The sequence below is a fragment of the Solanum lycopersicum genome, chromosome 3, assembly GCF_036512215.1.
Source record: "Solanum lycopersicum chromosome 3, SLM_r2.1".
NCBI lineage: Eukaryota > Viridiplantae > Streptophyta > Magnoliopsida > Solanales > Solanaceae > Solanum > Solanum lycopersicum.
In genome coordinates, this window is record NC_090802.1 from 5,685,809 (window position 1) to 5,703,387 (window position 17,579).

At 35.4% G+C, this 17,579-nt stretch overlaps 1 protein-coding gene and 1 long non-coding RNA gene across 3 annotated transcripts; one reads left to right on the forward strand and one right to left on the reverse strand.

Annotated features, from left to right (window-relative positions):
• The first annotated feature begins 2,569 nt into the window (after positions 1–2,569).
• On the forward strand, positions 2,570–8,000 carry LOC104646164 (uncharacterized). Of its 2 annotated transcripts, none has more exons than XR_011220346.1 (2): positions 2,570–5,992; positions 6,186–8,000. It is a non-coding gene; the product is annotated as an uncharacterized lncRNA (long non-coding RNA). The 2 variants fall into 2 exon arrangements; XR_740307.4 differs by having other exon boundaries at positions 3,376–5,722.
• Positions 8,001–14,477: 6,477 nt separating this feature from the next.
• On the reverse strand, positions 14,478–16,175 carry LOC138347728 (uncharacterized). The gene has a single exon (XM_069296047.1). It carries the CDS (start codon positions 15,979–15,981, stop codon positions 15,115–15,117), a length of 867 nt encoding a protein of 288 aa, XP_069152148.1. The 5' UTR covers positions 15,982–16,175; the 3' UTR covers positions 14,478–15,114.
• Positions 16,176–17,579: the final 1,404 nt, after the last annotated feature.

The window sequence follows — 17,579 nt, forward strand, 5'->3', positions numbered from 1 at the left end:
ATAAATATGGTTTAGTTTAGTTTGATTTTACGTAGAGAAAATAGAAATAATAAATATAGCAGACATATTAACGTTTTACGGGTTTAGTTTCGATAATTGTATTTCATATTTATAGTTTTATTTGATATGTGGGTTGTGGTTTGTATATTTTGTTTGTGAATATACAAATAGAGTAAGTATATACAAATTTTGTATTTATACCTTTATGAATTTCAGAACTCCGTCTGTATATTTAGCTTGTCAATGTATTTATGGGCACAGGAAAGAAATCACATATTTTTAAAGCAGAATTACTGTTTGTCCCTTATAACTTTATAATTACAGAAATTCCTCAAACTGATATATAATATAAGCGTTGATACATTAATCTGATACGCGAGATAAATTAATCATTAAGTAAGATACATTACAATTTATACATGATACACTGATTCGAGGTACATTTTATACATCATACATTAATCTGATGCGCTGATACATTAATTTGATGCACGAGATACATTAATCTAATGTGTGAAAATGAGGGATTTATAACACTAAGGAAATAATGGTAATAAGAGAACTTTATTTTTTGATAACAACCGTAAAAGATATCATAACCATCAAAGAACAATTACAATTAAAGCAAACAATGAATTAAAGCACCTTATTTCTATTAGGAGAAATGAGGCCTCCAACAAAGCAAACAATGAATTACATCTCTAGTTCTCTAATAGAACTTCTTTAGTCCATCTACAATGCTCAAACAAGTGAGAATTAGTCTCGATCACTTGTTCATCACATAGGCAATACTCAGTCTCATCATCTTAAATGTAGAGCCTCACTTTCCTCTCTTGCGTTAGAAGTCTACCATGTACAGCGAATTATACCAATAATCTATGCCTAGGCAAGGCCATTGAGGTCCATATTAGTTATGCATTCTTATTATGATTTTTTCATAAATCGTATAGAAATAGTTAGGATAACTGGGTAAGCATAAACAAAATTTTGAATTTATTCCATTAGGAATACGAATTAGGCGAAACTATAGAGATGTAATTCATTGTTTGCTTTGTTAGTAACTACAACATTTAATATGGTTTAAATATTTGCTATTATGTACAATTTTTCCTTCTATGTATTTTGATACGGTTTATTAGTTTTTGATTTTCAAATACACTAAATCGATAACAAAACCAATAAAATATTTTTTATCGATTGTCAATTTGTTTTTTATCCTTGATGGTTCGAATTTTAGTTTAACCAATAATAAAATGCTTATAAAATAATTACTCCAATAATTTGCACAACAAGACAATTGTGTAATTTTACGAAATGCTCATAAAATAGAAGCAATAGTAACTAAAATTAAAAGAACAAAATTATACAAATTATGTGAATTGAAGGCAAATGACAAATATAATAACCACTAAGGTATTGATATTAATATTTAATATTTATGTAGGGGTAAAGTAACAAATTAGTACTGTCTTAATGAGTTATGTGTTTACCCGATCTTAATCTTATTCTTAATATAATATAAAGGAGAAACCTAAAGTAGGTGATATGGCACCTCTCTATGGCCTTCATTTAAATTTATCATTTTTCTCCTTATTTTTGGGCTTTTATTTCTTATTTAAATTAATTATTTTATTGTAAAAGTGAATTTCTTAACTTATTACAAATATATATTTATAAATTATGGACATTTACAACAAAGAATTCTCACATGCCAAGTTATTATTCATAACTCACATCTCTTTAATTTCTATTCTTAATAATTTATTTATTTATTCCCTTTTTTTTACCTTATTTTAATTATAAAATGACAACAAATTTTAATTTTTGCCCGTCTTTATTATTGAACTTTTTACCATGAATAATTATCCATGAATACACTTTTCAAATTTTATTGTTTTTTTTTACAAAAACTCAGGTGTTTGACAGAATAAAATATTAACTATTAACATTTGGTAAACTTTTTCCTCTTTTTTTAATTATATGTTATTTGCATGATTATGAAACAGAAGTATTTTATTTTTTTGATTGTTCTTTTTTTTCTTAATCTAACATTAGGTGTTTGACAGAATAATATATCGATTATCAATATTTGGTAAACATTTTCTTTTTTTCTTAGTGATTTCTTGACTATATATATAGTTGCCAAATTTTGAAACAGAGGCGATTGATTTTCTTGATTGTTCTTTTTTTTTTCCTATTAACATCAAGTATGATAAAGTAAGAGGATTGATATTTTGTAAAAAAAAATCCTGTTCTTTTTATTTGTCTTTTCGTCCATTTTGGGAGTAAAAGTTTGTGTTAAAAAAAGAATGAATCAAAAATTAAAATAATCATAATAGCAAAATCAACTGAAATATTTTTGTCAAATTTATGTTGAAACACAATTTTTGACGTTGTCCTTTTGAAAAACAATATTAGTGGCAATTAGAATTTTAGTCTTGAATTTTATTATTTTGAAAACTTGGAAATCTAACGTAGACTGAAGTTATTTGCCAAGGAAAATAAATTGGGAGAAGTATGTATAGTTTACCTTATTTTCTTTTCTATTAGTATGTCTTCTGTTTATTTATATTGTTTAATCATTTCATTTCTTAATATCAATTTTCATATATGTTTATGTTTAATTATCAAATATGGTACCAGGAACATTATTGTAATCAAGATAGCGGTTACATAGCAGTAAAAATACAAAAAATTATTAATTATAACATTTAATTTGACAAGGTTTGCACAAAAATAAAATATTGAATAATTTAGATAAATAAAGATATATTATTTAGCCTATTATTTATATGAAATTGTTTAAAATATTCTGTATACAAATTTAAATAAGGGTACATTTTCAATTATACTTTTAATAAATGATGCGCATTGTTTCCTTTTTTTCCTTTCATTTCCTTCATTTTAATAAAAATATCTAAAGTGAATTGTCTAATAATCTTTTTGTTGATATTGTTGTTGACACTCAATTTTAACCCTCTTCGATAATAATTAATTAATGAGCCTTTTAATTCTAAACGATTCGAGATAATTAGATTTATAAAGTTTAAAGAATTCATATAAAATAAAATGATTTTCAAGTTATTCTAAGTTAGCATGGTTACATTTATAACTTTTAGATAGCGTATGCTTTGCGTAATTATGTGTATAATAATATATTTTTATGATTACTCAAAAATCATAGCAAAAATATTTTACTTTGTTTAAATATTTTACTAACTAGTTTAGTTATATATGAGTTTATATTTTAATTAGTTATTTCATTATTAAGTCGATTATTTGGTTTCGTAAAATTAAGAAGCTCATTAATTATTATTATTATTATTATGTATACATTTAAGGAATCCCATAGTGTAATATAATAATTACATTCTGTCCCGACAAATTTAGTATTTACTAATAATCCCTTAAAATTGTTGTGGCGTGATACATTAGTATGTTGTGATACATGATAAATGATACACAGTAACTTAAAACTGTTAAGATTAAAAGGGGGAAAAAACAGAACATTTAAATTTGTTATCTAAATCAGCTTAAATTACGGTAACAGTTCATTAATAAGCATTAATTCAGCACGTAATTGGATAACAATTTCAAATTTTGAAAATTCGAGATTATATCATCTAGTTTGAAGATATTTTTATGAACATCCAGTTATTAAACTTATTGACTGATACATGATAACAATTTTCAAAAGCTCGTGATACATAGAAAATCATATGATACACATCAAATTCATGTATCAATGCATCGTCTAAACACTATAACACACTGAATCGATATGTATCAGCAAGCACACTTGATGATGCAGTTATTAAACTTATTGACTGATACATAATAACAATTTTTAAAAAACTCTTGATACGTAGGAAATCATATGATACACATCTAATTCATGTATCAATTCATCGACTAACACACTATAACACACTGAGTACTTATGTATTAAATTTATTGTCTGATACATGATAACAATTTTCAAAAATTCATGATACATATGGGATTCCTTTACTAAAATTTTTACTAATTTCAACAACAATGGTTGCTGCTTCTTTTTTCTTTTTTTTTGGTGTATTTTGTCAACCTTTGATTTAGATGATTCGCCAAAATATTTGTTTGAATCCTTCCGAACATTCATAGGATCATGCAAAGACTTTTTCTATTTTCTTTCCAATTTTCATCGTCCGAATCATAAATCTTTTTATTAGTAAAAGGATCCATTAATATGATGTAATAGAACAATGAACAAAAAAAAAAGAACGGATGATGGAGTAAGAAGAAAAAGAAGACCTAGAGACGGTTGATGTAATATAGCAATGAACAAGAAGAAAAAGAGAAGGAAATAAGAACAGATGGTGGAATAATAAGAAGAAGAAGAACTATAGACGGATGATGGAGTAAGAAGAAGAAGAAGAACCAGAGAACAATGGTACAATTTTCAGAAATTTCAAATTTTTTGAATTTTGAAATTCAAAATTTCATATTAAATGTTGTGAAACGTTTTTAATTAAAATTAATATCTCAAAATTCAAAAAGTGATTCAGAAGATTGAGTGTTTTAGTGGAGAAAAAATAGGCATGATATTGGGGAAGTGTGTGTTATAGGAGAGAGAAGGCTATGTATCTAAACTTCTACTAAAATTTTTTAAAAAAAAATTATGTAATATTTAAAAAAAAGGGAAAATTAGAGAATGCTAAACTTATAGTTGTGTATTTAAGTTATTTTTTCTTATTATTATTAGTCAATATTACGGCCCATTTAGATAAACTATTTTTTTGGGCCCTTCTTCCATATTCTATAGCAAACCGAAGTTGATTCACAATTCAAAAACCCGATCCCCCAGCCCAACCTTTTTTCTCCTTTACCCAAATAACCATTTTTGTTAGCCCAACATTCCCATTAATTATCCATCAGAGCTGACCCACATCCATTTTTTCTTCCAAAGGAAAACAAAAGCGGTGATAGCGTCAAACGCAGCAGCAGGGTGCGCGTGAACAGAAAGTGCCCCCTTACGGGTTTCTTCACGCGGCGCCAGTAGCGAATCAACCCAGAACTCCAATGCATCACCTTTTTCCCTCTCCGCAATACAAACAGTTCGTCGCCAGCAGAAAGATGCGTCCTTCACAGGCCAGGTGAAGCAATCTCCACGATTGCTCGTCCTTGGCCCAAGATCGAGCGGCTCTCGTTGATGAACCGTTGAGAAATTGTACAGTGTTGTACGAATTCAAGTTGTCTCCATCTTTTCTTTTTCTTTGGAGAGAAATTTCAATTTTTGGGGGATAGAATGTGAATCCCGTCTTTGACCTTTTCTCGCCCATTTCGAAAATCCTAGCTCCCTTCTATATAATATTGCTTTGGTTCTTTGTTGAGGGGATTTTTTTTGGTTTCGAAAATTTTCTTTAGTAAAAAAATTTTGCAGAAAGATATACAGAGGAAGTTTGATAAAAAAAAAGAGTTCTTTTTTACAAAAAAGTTCTTTGAGCTGACAAGTTCCTGAACTTTGAAAAAAAAATTAGTTTGGAGATAAATAGCTTGAAAATCGGGAGAAGGCACTAACCGTTAGTTATAAAAATTCCACATAAATACTTAGGCAAAGATAATGGGAGTTCAGTCGTAATTTGGGTCTTTGTTCGTTTTCCTCGTTCATTGAAATTTCTTGGAATCGTCGAAAGTCGTTGCCCCCCTTTGCTCGTGTCGTCCCAAGTTCGCTGCACTGCAAGAGGTAAACGTCCTTCCTTTGTTAGATTCATCTTCGCCCCCCCCCCCTTCTTCTCTGTGTTATTGTGATCTGTTCTGATGACGTGTGGAAATCGTGTGGGAATCGTTGTTCTGTTGTCTATCCACTGATTATTCGTCGGACTGATGTCATTACATAAGACGTATATTCCATGAGTTAGTCATAGTTTAATATCAAAGCTCTGCTGATTTCTGGTCAGTGTTGTTGCCGTCCGGTCATCGCATTCTTGATACCCTGTTTGTGATTTTTTGGAAGGTTGGTATTCAGTCGCTACATCTTCTTGGTAGTATTGTAACAAAATTTTGTCACCCCCTTTTGCTGTAAATATCATCCATTGTATTAGTCTTTTCTTATGTGTATATTACGATTTAAATTTTAAATTTGTGTTGTTTTCTTTTCCTTAGGCGATCTTGTTGGGCTTCATCTGCATTGTTATTTTTATTTGCAGTATTTTGCTTCAAACAGTTGGTTGGATCGTTATGTTGATCGAGTGCCACAGTCCCTGTTCATGTTGTTGTTGTTGTCTTGAGCTACAAATGTGCATTTACTGTAAATTTTAAAAAATAGAGCTCATATTTTTAATTTGTAGTGTTCGCATCCAAATTATAGTTGTGTTTAATACTCTTTTTCCTACTCCTTCCTTAAACGCTTATGCTCATTATTCATCACTGCAGGTTGTCACACTTTCCTCTACTTTGTGTATTTGTTTGCATATCTAGAATTCAGGGCTGTGATTTCTTTTATGGTTTACAACTATTCGTCAATCCTTCTTATAATTAGAAGTTCTCCATGTTCAGTCTAAATGAGTATACTTAGTAATACGCAGTTTGCTTGCTATTCGGGAGTCAGACGCCACTTTAAAAAAATGGATTTGACTTTACATCATATACCTTGAATGGGTCGGTGTCATCTCTTTGGGTCGTAACCTACTTAATATGTTGTTATTTAATGGAAAATAAACCTATCTTCCTCTACTGCTTTGTAACTTTTGTGAAATTGTTTTCCTTGATTTCAGTTTTTTTTTTTAAAAAAAAAAGAAAAAAAATAAAAAATAAATAAATAAAAAGTGCAAAATTTTAGATGCAGCGCTATTTGTCTAGTTGTGGCAACTCCTTCCTGGACATATTGCTAATCGTTTAAGTGTAATATACGACTTATTTGCTAGCTTCATTCCCTCACTTTGAATTTATAAAATATGGTCAAAGCTTTAGACTACGCTTTAGTATAGTTTTTTTTTTTTACTATCCTTAAGAATGCTAAACCAATATGCATCTTCTTTCATTGTTTAAAGTTCGTTGTCGGTAAGGTTGAAAGGTTTATTTGTGAGTAAAGTATGTGTTTAATCTTGCAAAATATTTGTAGCACTTTTGAAGGAATGCCCTTTTTATATTCTCTTTTCTTATGGTAGCCCCCGTAGCTAACAAATCGATCAGTTTTAGATTGATACTTTAATATCATGTTATGGGTTTGTCATGTCGATTTTTCTAGTCTTAATTGTTATTTTATTCTGACCTTTCGTAAAGGTGTGTCAGTGCATCTATTTGATTGTTTCCTTTCATTATTATTATTATAAGGGGTAATGTACAAGTACCCGCTCAACCTATGCTCGAACACACTTATACTATACTAAGGTCGTATTACCCTCATGAACTTATTTTTTAAATAATTTTCTACACCTTTTTAGCCTATGTGGCACTATCTTGTGAGCCCAACGCTGGTGTCACGTAGGCTGAAAAGGGGTAGAAAATTACTTATAAAATAAGTTCGGGGGGTAATAGGACCTTAGTATACTATAAGTGTGTCTCTGGTATTTCGGGCATAGTTTGAAGGGGTACTTGTGCATTTTCCATTATTATTACTATTATTATTGTCATTATTTTGCTAATGTGTCTTTAATTTGCCTTTTTATGTGCATTTGCCCGAGTTCGTCGAGAACTCCTTCTTCCCGCATTTCGAGAAAGTCGTAAAGACTTAATTTCATCTTTTTGAGTCTCTCCCGAAAACCGATGAACAGGTCTCCAACGTTGGAAAATTGCAAGGTAGAAAGTCAAAGAGTGGATGAAGTTTACCAAGAGGCCAAATCTATTTTACTAAATTGTATTTGTCATTTTTGGGCCTAAGCTTTGTTGTATTCCTTTTCTGTATTTTTTTTACGTAATTAGTTTAGGACAGGTAGAAATAGGTCAAAAATCCAAAAGAAGTGGGTCCAAATATCGATCCAGGCGGACAGAATTCGGGTTTGGGCCCAAACTCTCTTTCTCTCTCTCTCTCTCTCTCTCTCTCCCCCTTGTTTTTATTACTTATCTGCTTTTATTTGTCGCTAGTTTAAAGTTAGAAAACTTCAAATTTCCGTAGAACGCCGTAATGTTTTAGCGATTTAAAATTGAATCAAGTTTAAATAATTTTGAAATAATAAATTTTTCAAGTTAGATGTTTCACTTAGATAAAAGCTAAGTATTCATTTCCAAACAACTCTAAATGATTTTTACCCCAAAATAATTCAAGGTAAGTTTTAGCCAAATAAAATTAGTTGTTGGATTAATGCAAGTTAGCAAATATTTTAGGTGTCGTAAAAACCTTCCTAAAGTATAAATAGGAATCCCCGATCCCCTTTAAAAAGTTTTCAATCGATTTTCCTGTTTCAGTCCGTTGAAAACATAATTTTCTTGATTTTTCTTTAAAAAATTAAGTAACGACTCTAAAAAAGTCGAAAAACCTTAAATAAAAAATATTTTTCCTAAAACGTATTAAATAATTGTTTATCCTATTCATCCCATATTAATTGTCACATTTTTCTTTTACAAATTCTGTTAGAAATTATTAACGAGAGGTTTTTTTTCTGAATAATCAATTTTAAGGGCAAAATGAAAAATAAATTAATTTCAAAGATTTTGTTTCCTGAATATTTAATTTTAAGGGCAAAATGAAAAATAAATTAACTTCAATTTAATTTTTCTAATAATAAATGTTTTGGGACTGTAATTTTAAATGTTGATAACTAATAAAAATAGACAGAGTATTTTTCTTCCTTTTATTTTTCTTTCAACATATTTACTCTTTAATAAATTTCTTTAAATTTAGCTTAATTAGAAACACAAAAATTATTACAAATCAAGAAAAAAGAATGGTGTTACTAATTAAGAGTGAATTAACCATTGCAATCATAAATTTTCTATTTATTTTATTTAAATGTTAGAAGTGTTTAAATTCATATTATTTCTATATTTCATGTTCTTAGTGTTTTCAGCAAGTTAATTTAGGTTTCGATAATGTTCCAAAGAACTCAATTAAACATGAATTGTTTATATATTATAAATATTTGTCATTTACTTTTATTTTAGTAGACATGTTCATATTGTTATGTCAATTTAATCCTAAAATTTAATTGTGAATCAAGTATTTTATATTTTAATTTTGTTTGTTCCTCCCATTATGTCACCATCCAAAACGTGTCATGAGTGGCACCCACATTTATCCTCCTATGTGAGCGAACCAACCAATTTAAACCCCAATCATTTACCAATAATAAACAGAAAATAATGCGGAAGACTTAAAAACTCATTAATGAAAATCGGTTAAATAACTTCTAAAAACTCAATACTTATTATTCCCCAAAATCTGGAAGTCATCACTACAAGAACATCTATCCTCAAGATACTAAATCTAAGAATATCTAGGAAGCTAAAAAAATAAACAGCTAGTCCATGCCGGAACTTCAAGGCATCAAGACATGAAGAAGAAGATCCAGTCCAAGCTAGAAGCGTTAGCTCACCCTGAAATCCGGTGTGATGAAGACTGGCTAGAGTTGCGGTTGAGTTGAAGACGACGGTACGTTTGCTGTACTCCACAAATAACAAAGAAAGAAACATACAAGTAGGGGTCAGTACAAACACACGTACTGAGTAGATATCATCGGCCAACTCAAAATAGAAAACAGTATATATCAGATAATATCATAAAATCAACTACAATACTCAACATGCGCCATTTACAATTATCATAACTCTTGGTCACAACACCAAGCACATCAATGAGGACTCACGCCTCCCCATTATACTCATTTGAGAATTAGGTTCATTAAATTGAGTATATTAACATATTTCAAGATTCATTCTCTTTACTAATCCTGGTGCCGGAACGTGACACTCCGATCCTCATATACTATCCTGGTGTCGGAATGTGACACTCCGATCCTCATCATACTATCCTGGTGTCGGAATGTGACACCCGATCCATATTCTATCCTGGTGTCGGAACGTGACACTCTGATCCTCATATACTATCCTGGTACCGGAACGTGGCACCCGATCCATATACTATCCTGGTGTCGGAACGTGACACTCCGATCCTCATATACTATCCTGGTGTCGGAACGTGACACTCCGATCCTCATCATACTATCCTGGTGTCGGAACGTGACACCCGATCCATATTCTATCTACTTTCGTTCATCAAGCCTTCTTTTATACCAAGGCATCATCATTGACAAGTAAATTAGTGTTTTTCAAGATTTAGGATTCAATAGCCTCATCATGCTTATTTTATCACAATTATATAATCACATTCATGCAAGCATACAATTAAGCATATAGAAGGGTTTACAACACTACCCAATATATATCATTCGCTATTAAGAGTTTACTACGAATAGCATAAACCATAACCTACCTCCACCGAAGAATTCGTGATCAAGCAAGCTATCTTCCCAAAGCTGCGTTCTTCCTCTCTCTCAATCGATCGTTTCTCCCTCTCTCTCTGTTCTTTTTCTTTTTCTTATTCAAACCCTCTTTCTTTTACCCTAATTAGCATATAATTAAGTATAAAAGATGATAAAATACCCCACTACTTGTTTCAAGGTTCTCTCTTTTAACCCCAAATAATTAAATTATTAACACTAAACCACTAACTTTATAATTATAAGCAGGAATAGTCCAAAACGCCCCTTAAAATATTCAACAAAAATCCGACCCAGTCAGGGTCACGCAGCCTGTGACGGTCCGTCCTGCACGTCCGTCACAAAGTTCAGAGAGTTAATTCTGCGGAAGGATTTGTGACAGTCCGTCGAGCCCTCAACGGTCCGTCCTGCCATTTCGTCGTGAAGTTCAGAGAGTCAATCTCAGTACCCAAATTTCTAAATTCTAAGTGTTTTGGAACGAGACACCCTCGACGGTCCGTCGTGCCTATGACGGTCCGTCGTGGGATCCGTCGACCCAGACAGTGATTTTCAGAAATTAACTCTGCCGCTCCAAACGACTAAACAGGTCGTTACAATAGATACCAATTTACCCATCATTCGTCCTCGAACGATCACAAGAAAAAAAAACAAGGGTGAAAAGGAGTACCTGAATCTGTAAACAGGTGTGGGTATCTTTCTCGCATATCAGCCTCCTTCTCCCAAGTGGACTCTTCAACTGGTCGATTCTTCCATTAAACTTTGATGGATGCAATCTCCCTTGATCTCAACTTGCGAATTTCTCTATCTAGAATGGCAACAGGCTCCTCCTCATAAGTCAAATTCTCATCAAGCAAAACTGAATCCCATCGAATAATGTAGTTTCCATCCCCATGGTATCTTTTCAACATAGACACATGAAATACCGGATGCACTCCTGACAGTCCTGGGGGCAAGGATAATTCATAAGCCACCTCCCCTACTCGCTTAAGTACTTCAAATGGTCCAATATACCTTGGGCTTAGCTTACCTCTTTTTCCAAACCGCATCACCCCTTTCATGGGCGAAACCTTCAGCAAGATTTGCTCACCCTCCATGAACTCCAAGTCTCTAACCTTTCGATCTGCATATTCCTTTTGCCTGCTTTGAGCCGCTAAAATCTTTTCTTGAATAGATTTCACCTTCTCTAATGAAACCCTCAAAAGATCAGTACCCCAAGGTCTAACCTCAAATGCATCAAACCAACCAATGGGAGACCTACATCTCCTCCCATACAATGCTTCGAAAGGATCCATATCAATACTTGAGTGATAGCTATTATTGTATGAAAACTCCGCTAAGGGTAAGAAGTTATCCCAATGACCCCCAAATTCTATCACACATGCACGAAGCATATCTTCCAACACCTGAATTGTTCGCTCAGACTGACCATCGGTCTGAGGGTGAAATGCAGTACTAAGGTCCAACCTAGTACTTAATTCAACATGCAATGTTCTCCAAAACTTAGAAGTAAACTGCGTACCTCTATCTGATATGATGGAAAGTGGAACTCCATGCAATCGAACAATTTCTGAGATGTAGAGTCTGGCTAACTTCTCTGCATTGTAGGTCACCTTGACCGGGATGAAGTGAGCAGACTTAGTTAATCTATCCACAATTACCCAAATAGAGTCAAACTTCCCCAATGTCTTAGGAAGACCAACCACGAAGTCCATTGCAATTCTCTCCCACTTCCATTCAGGAATGGGCATTATCTGAAGTGTTCCTCCGGGCCTCTGGTGTTCATACTTTACTTGCTGACAATTTGGACATTTGGCAACAAAATCAACCATGTCGCGCTTCATTCTACTCCACTAAAAGTGTAGCTTTAGGTCACAGTACATCTTGGTTGCACCAGGATGTATAGAATATCCGGAACTATGAGCCTCTGTAAGAATAGTGTGGATCAAATCATCAACACGGGGCACACATACCCTTCCCTTAATTCTTAAAACACCTTCCTCATCCATTATTGCTTCTTTAGTCTCTCCTCGCAACACCATATCCCGAATTCGGCTTAGTTTCTCATCATTAAACTGTTTTCCCTTGATCTTGTCAAGAAAAGAAGATCTCGCCTCCACACTGGCCAAAAATCCTCCCTTCTCATTTACTTCTAACCTCATAAAGTCGTTAGCCAGAGTTGAACCTCTCTAGCCAATGGGCGTCTAGAAACTTGTAAGTGGGCTAAACTACCCATGCTCCCTGCTTTTCTACTTAAGGCGTCTGCCACAACATTAGTCTTTCCTGGGTGATACAAGATGGTAACATCATAATCCTTTAGTAGTTCCATCCATCTCCTCTGTCTCAAAATTCAAATCCCTCTGAGTAAAGACATACTGTAGGCTACGATGATCCGTATAGACTTCACACTTGACCCCATATAGATAATGTCTCCATTGCTTTAATGCAAACACAACTGCGGCCAATTCCAAATCGTGGGTCGGATAGTTACGTTCATGCACCTTTAATTGCCTCGAAGCATAAGCAATTACATTCTTCTCTTGCATTAGCACTGCACCCAAACCAGAATAGGATGCATCACAATAAACAATGAAGTTCTTACCCTCTACTGGCAAGGTAAGGATAGGTGCAGTAGTCAGCAAGGTCTTGAGTTTCTGAAAGCTTTCTTAACATTCATCCGACCATACAAATGGAACATTCTGCTTAGTCAAGTTCGTCAATTTGGAAGCAATAGAAGAGAATCTCTTGACAAATCGACTGTAGTAGCTGGCTAAACCAACAAAGCTCCTTATTTCTGACACATTAGTAGGTCTTACCCAATTTCTCACTGTTTCAATCTTAGAAGGATCCACCATCACTCCATCCTTAGAAACCACGTGACCCAAAAAGGACACTGAATCTAGCCAAAACTCACACTTGGAGAATTTGGCATAAAGCCTTTTCTCCCTTAACACTTCCAACACAATTCTCAAATGCTCCTCATGTTCCTTCTTACTCTTGGAGTATATCAGTATATCATCAATAAATACGATCACAAAGATATCCAGATATGGCTTAAAATTCCCGTTCATCAAGCTCATGAAAGCAGCAGGGGCATTCGTAAGACCAAAAGACATTACTACAAATTCGTAATGCCCATACCTGGTTTGAAAAGCAGTCTTTGGCACATCTGTTGCCCGTATTTTCAATTGATGATAACCGGATCTCAAGTCAATCTTAGAGAAGACACAAGCACCTTGTAACTGGTCGAACAAGTCATCAATGCGAGGAATGGGATACTTGTTCTTAATAGTTACCTTGTTCAACTGCCGGTAGTCTATGCACATCCGAAAACTCTCATCCTTCTTCTACACAAATAACACCGGAGCACCCCAAGGGGATGGACTTGGTCTAATGAAACCTTTACTTAACAACTTTTGAAGTTGGGCCTTTAACTCCCTTAACTCTGCTGGAGCCATTCTATAAGGAGGTATGGAAATGGGGCGAGTACCCGGCTCCAGATCAATGCAAAAGTCAATATCTCTATCCGGTGGCATACCAGGAAGGTCTGTAGGAAACACATCCAGAAACTCACAGACTACCGGAACCGACTCAATTGAAGGTATCTGGGTAGTATCATCCCGGAGGTGTGCCAAGAAAGTTGAGCACCCTTTACTAACCATTCTCTTAGCACGAAGAAAGGAGATGATACGAACTGGAGTGGAAGTGTAGTCACCCTCCCACACTAACGGATCTGTCCCAGGCTTGGCCAATGTCACAGTTTTGGCATTACAATCTAAGATTGCGAAATTTAGAGAAAGCCAAGTCATACCCAAAATTACATCGAAATCAACCATTTCTAAGATAACCAAGTCTACATGAGTATTGCTCTCCATAAAAGTCACAAGACAAGATCTATACACCTTTTCGACTATCACAAACTCACCCACCGGAGTAGAAACACGAATAGGCATGTCAAGCAATTCACAATGTAAATTAAGACCAGTAGAAAATGAGGAAGATACATATGAAATGTGGATCCAGGATCAAATAATACAAAAGCCATGCAATCACAAACCAAAAGATTACCTGTGATGACAGCATCAGATGTCTCCGCTTCCGACTGCCCAGGGAAAGTGTAACAATGGGCCCTATCACCTGTCTGCCCGTTGCCTCTACCAGGTTGCGCTGCAGTAGTTCCCATTTGTCCGTCATCCCGGCCGTTTTGGTGACCACCATTACCTCGGCCACCACGCCCTCTAGCATGACGGCCTCTTCCATGACCACCTCTACCTCTGACTATTTGAGGTCTGTAACTCTCTTTTGGATAATACCTCTTAATGTGTCCAGTCTCCCCATATCCATAACACTCTCTGGATTCAAGCATAGGTCTCTGTGAGAATGACGAAGTCTGGGGATAACCTCCAAACTCAGAGAAGTGTTGACCGATGTGCGATGGACCCCCAACTACAGTCTGCAGTGAAGACTGAATAGGTCGGACTGGATAACCTCCTGAACAATGCCCTCTGGAGTAAGAACCATTAAACTCACCTCCCTTACAAAACCTTTTAGATGTCGATGCCATGGTGAAGTCATCTGGCTTCACTCCCTCCACCTCTATCACAAAGTCTACCACTTCCTGAAAGGATTTCGCTGTAGCCGCTACCTGTAAGGCTGAAATCCGCAAATCTGACCTCAACCCCTTCACAAAACGGCGAATCCGCTCTTATAGACTGAAGCAAAGCTGGGTGGCATACCTGGATAATGCACGGAACTTAGCCTCATACGCAGTCACCGACATCTTGTCTTGCTCTAGGCTCAAGAACTCATCTCTCCTCCTATCCCTCAAGGTCCGGGGGATATACTTCTCCATAAATAAGCTAGAGAACGACGCCCAAGTCATAGGTGGTGCCTGTGCGGGTTGACACTCAACATGTGACCGCCACCACATTTTGGCATTTCCCTGAAACTGATAGGTTACAAACTCAACGCCAAATCGTTCCACTATGCCCATTTTATGTAGTAACTCATGACAATCAACCAGAAAATCGTAGGCATCCTCGGATTCAGCACCCTTGAAGACTGGAGGTTTTAATTTCAAGAACTTACTGAAAAGTTCATGCTGATCGCTTGTCATTATAGGCCCTGTAGTCAAACGAGGAAATGTGCCTATTTCCAATGAGGCATCCATGCGGAGAGCCTCAGCAGCGGCCTGTCGTACTTCCGGAACCTGAGATGCTGGTGCAGAAAACACTGGAGGTGTCTGGCCTTGATCAGTTAACCCGCTAAGATAAGCAAGAACCTGATTAATCATCTCTGGGGTAGGTTGGGGTGGTAATTCCTCATTCTGCACTTGCTCACTTTCCCCTTCCTCACCCTCTCTTGCTACTTCCTCAGTCGGTGGGGGAGTCACCGCCTTAGTACTAGATGGGACAGGTGCTTGTCCTCTTCCTCTAGAGGACGTCCTCCCACGACCTCTACCACGACCCCTTGTCACTGCTCCTCTTCGAGCTACAGCCCCAGTGGCTGGCTCAGACGCACCCTGTCCTGCCAGTGCTGGTGTTGGCGTAGTTGTTGCTCTAGTTCTAACCATCTGCGAAATAGAGTGAAGATGGTCATATAACAATTTGTATCACCTATATACCAATTGGATCCAAGTAATAGAACAAAAGAAAGAAAAAATGGAATTTTCCTAAAGTCTTATAGCCTCTCAAAGAAAAGTAAAGGCGTCCCCCTACCGTTCCTTAAGACTCTACTAGACTCGTTCTTGTGTGATGAGACCAACGAACTTAATGCTCTGATACCATGTTTGTCACGACCCAAAACGTGTGGTGAGTGGCACCCACATTTATCCTCCTATGTGAGCGAACCAACCAATCTAAACCCCAATCATTTACCAATAATAAACAGAAAATAATGCGGAAGACTTAAAAACTCATTAATGAAAATCGGTTAAATAACTTCTAAAAACTCAATACTTATTATTCCCCAAAATCTGGAAGTCATCACCACAAGAACATCTATCCTCAAGATACTAAATCTAAGAATATCTAGGAAGCTAAAAAAATAAACAGCTAGTCCATGCCGGAACTTCAAGGCATCAAGATATGAAGAAGAAGATCCAGTCCAAGCTAGATGCGTTAGCTCACCCTGAAATCCGGTGTGATGAAGACTGGCTAGAGTTGCGGTTGAGTTGAAGACGACGGTACGTTTGCTGTACTCCACAAATAACAAAGAAAGAAACATACAAGTAGGGGTCAGTACAAACACACGTACTAAGTAGATATCATCGGCCAACTCAAAATAGAAAACAGTATATATCAGATAATATCATAAAATCAACTACAATACTCAACATGCGCCATTTACAATTACCATAACCCTTGGTCACAACACCAAGCACATCAATGAGGATTCACGCCTCCCCATCATACTCATTTGGGAATTAGGTTCATTAAATTGAGTATATTAACATATTTCAAGATTCATTCTCTTTACTAATTCTAGTGCCGGAACGTGACACTCCGATCCTCATATACTATCCTGGTGTCGGAACGTGACACTCCGATCCTCATCATACTATTCTGGTGTCGGAACGTGACACCCGATCCATATTCTATCCTAGTGTCGGAACGTGACACTCCAATCCTCATATACTATCCTGGTACCGGAACGTGGCACCCGATCCATATACTATCCTGGTGTCGGAACGTGACACTCCGATTCTCATATACTATCCTAGTGTCGAAACGTGACACTCCGATTCGGAACGTGACACCCGATCCATATTCTATCTACTTTCGTTCATCAAGCCTTCTTTTATACCAAGGCATCATCATTAACAAGTAGATTCGGGTTTTTTAAGATTTAGGATTCAATAGCCTCATCATGCTTATTTTATCACAATTATATAATCACATTCATGCAAGCATACAATTAAGCATATAGAAAGGTTTACAACACTACCCAATACATATCATTCGCTATTAAGAGTTTACTACGAATAGCATAAACCATAACCTACCTCCACCGAAGAATTCGTGATCAAGCAAGCTATCTTCCCAAAGCTGCGTTCTTCCTCTCTCTCAATCGATCGTTTCTCCCTCTCTCTCTGTTCTTTTTCTTTTTCTTATTCAAACTCTCTTTCTTTTACCCTAATTAGCATATAATTAAGTATAAAAGATGATAAAA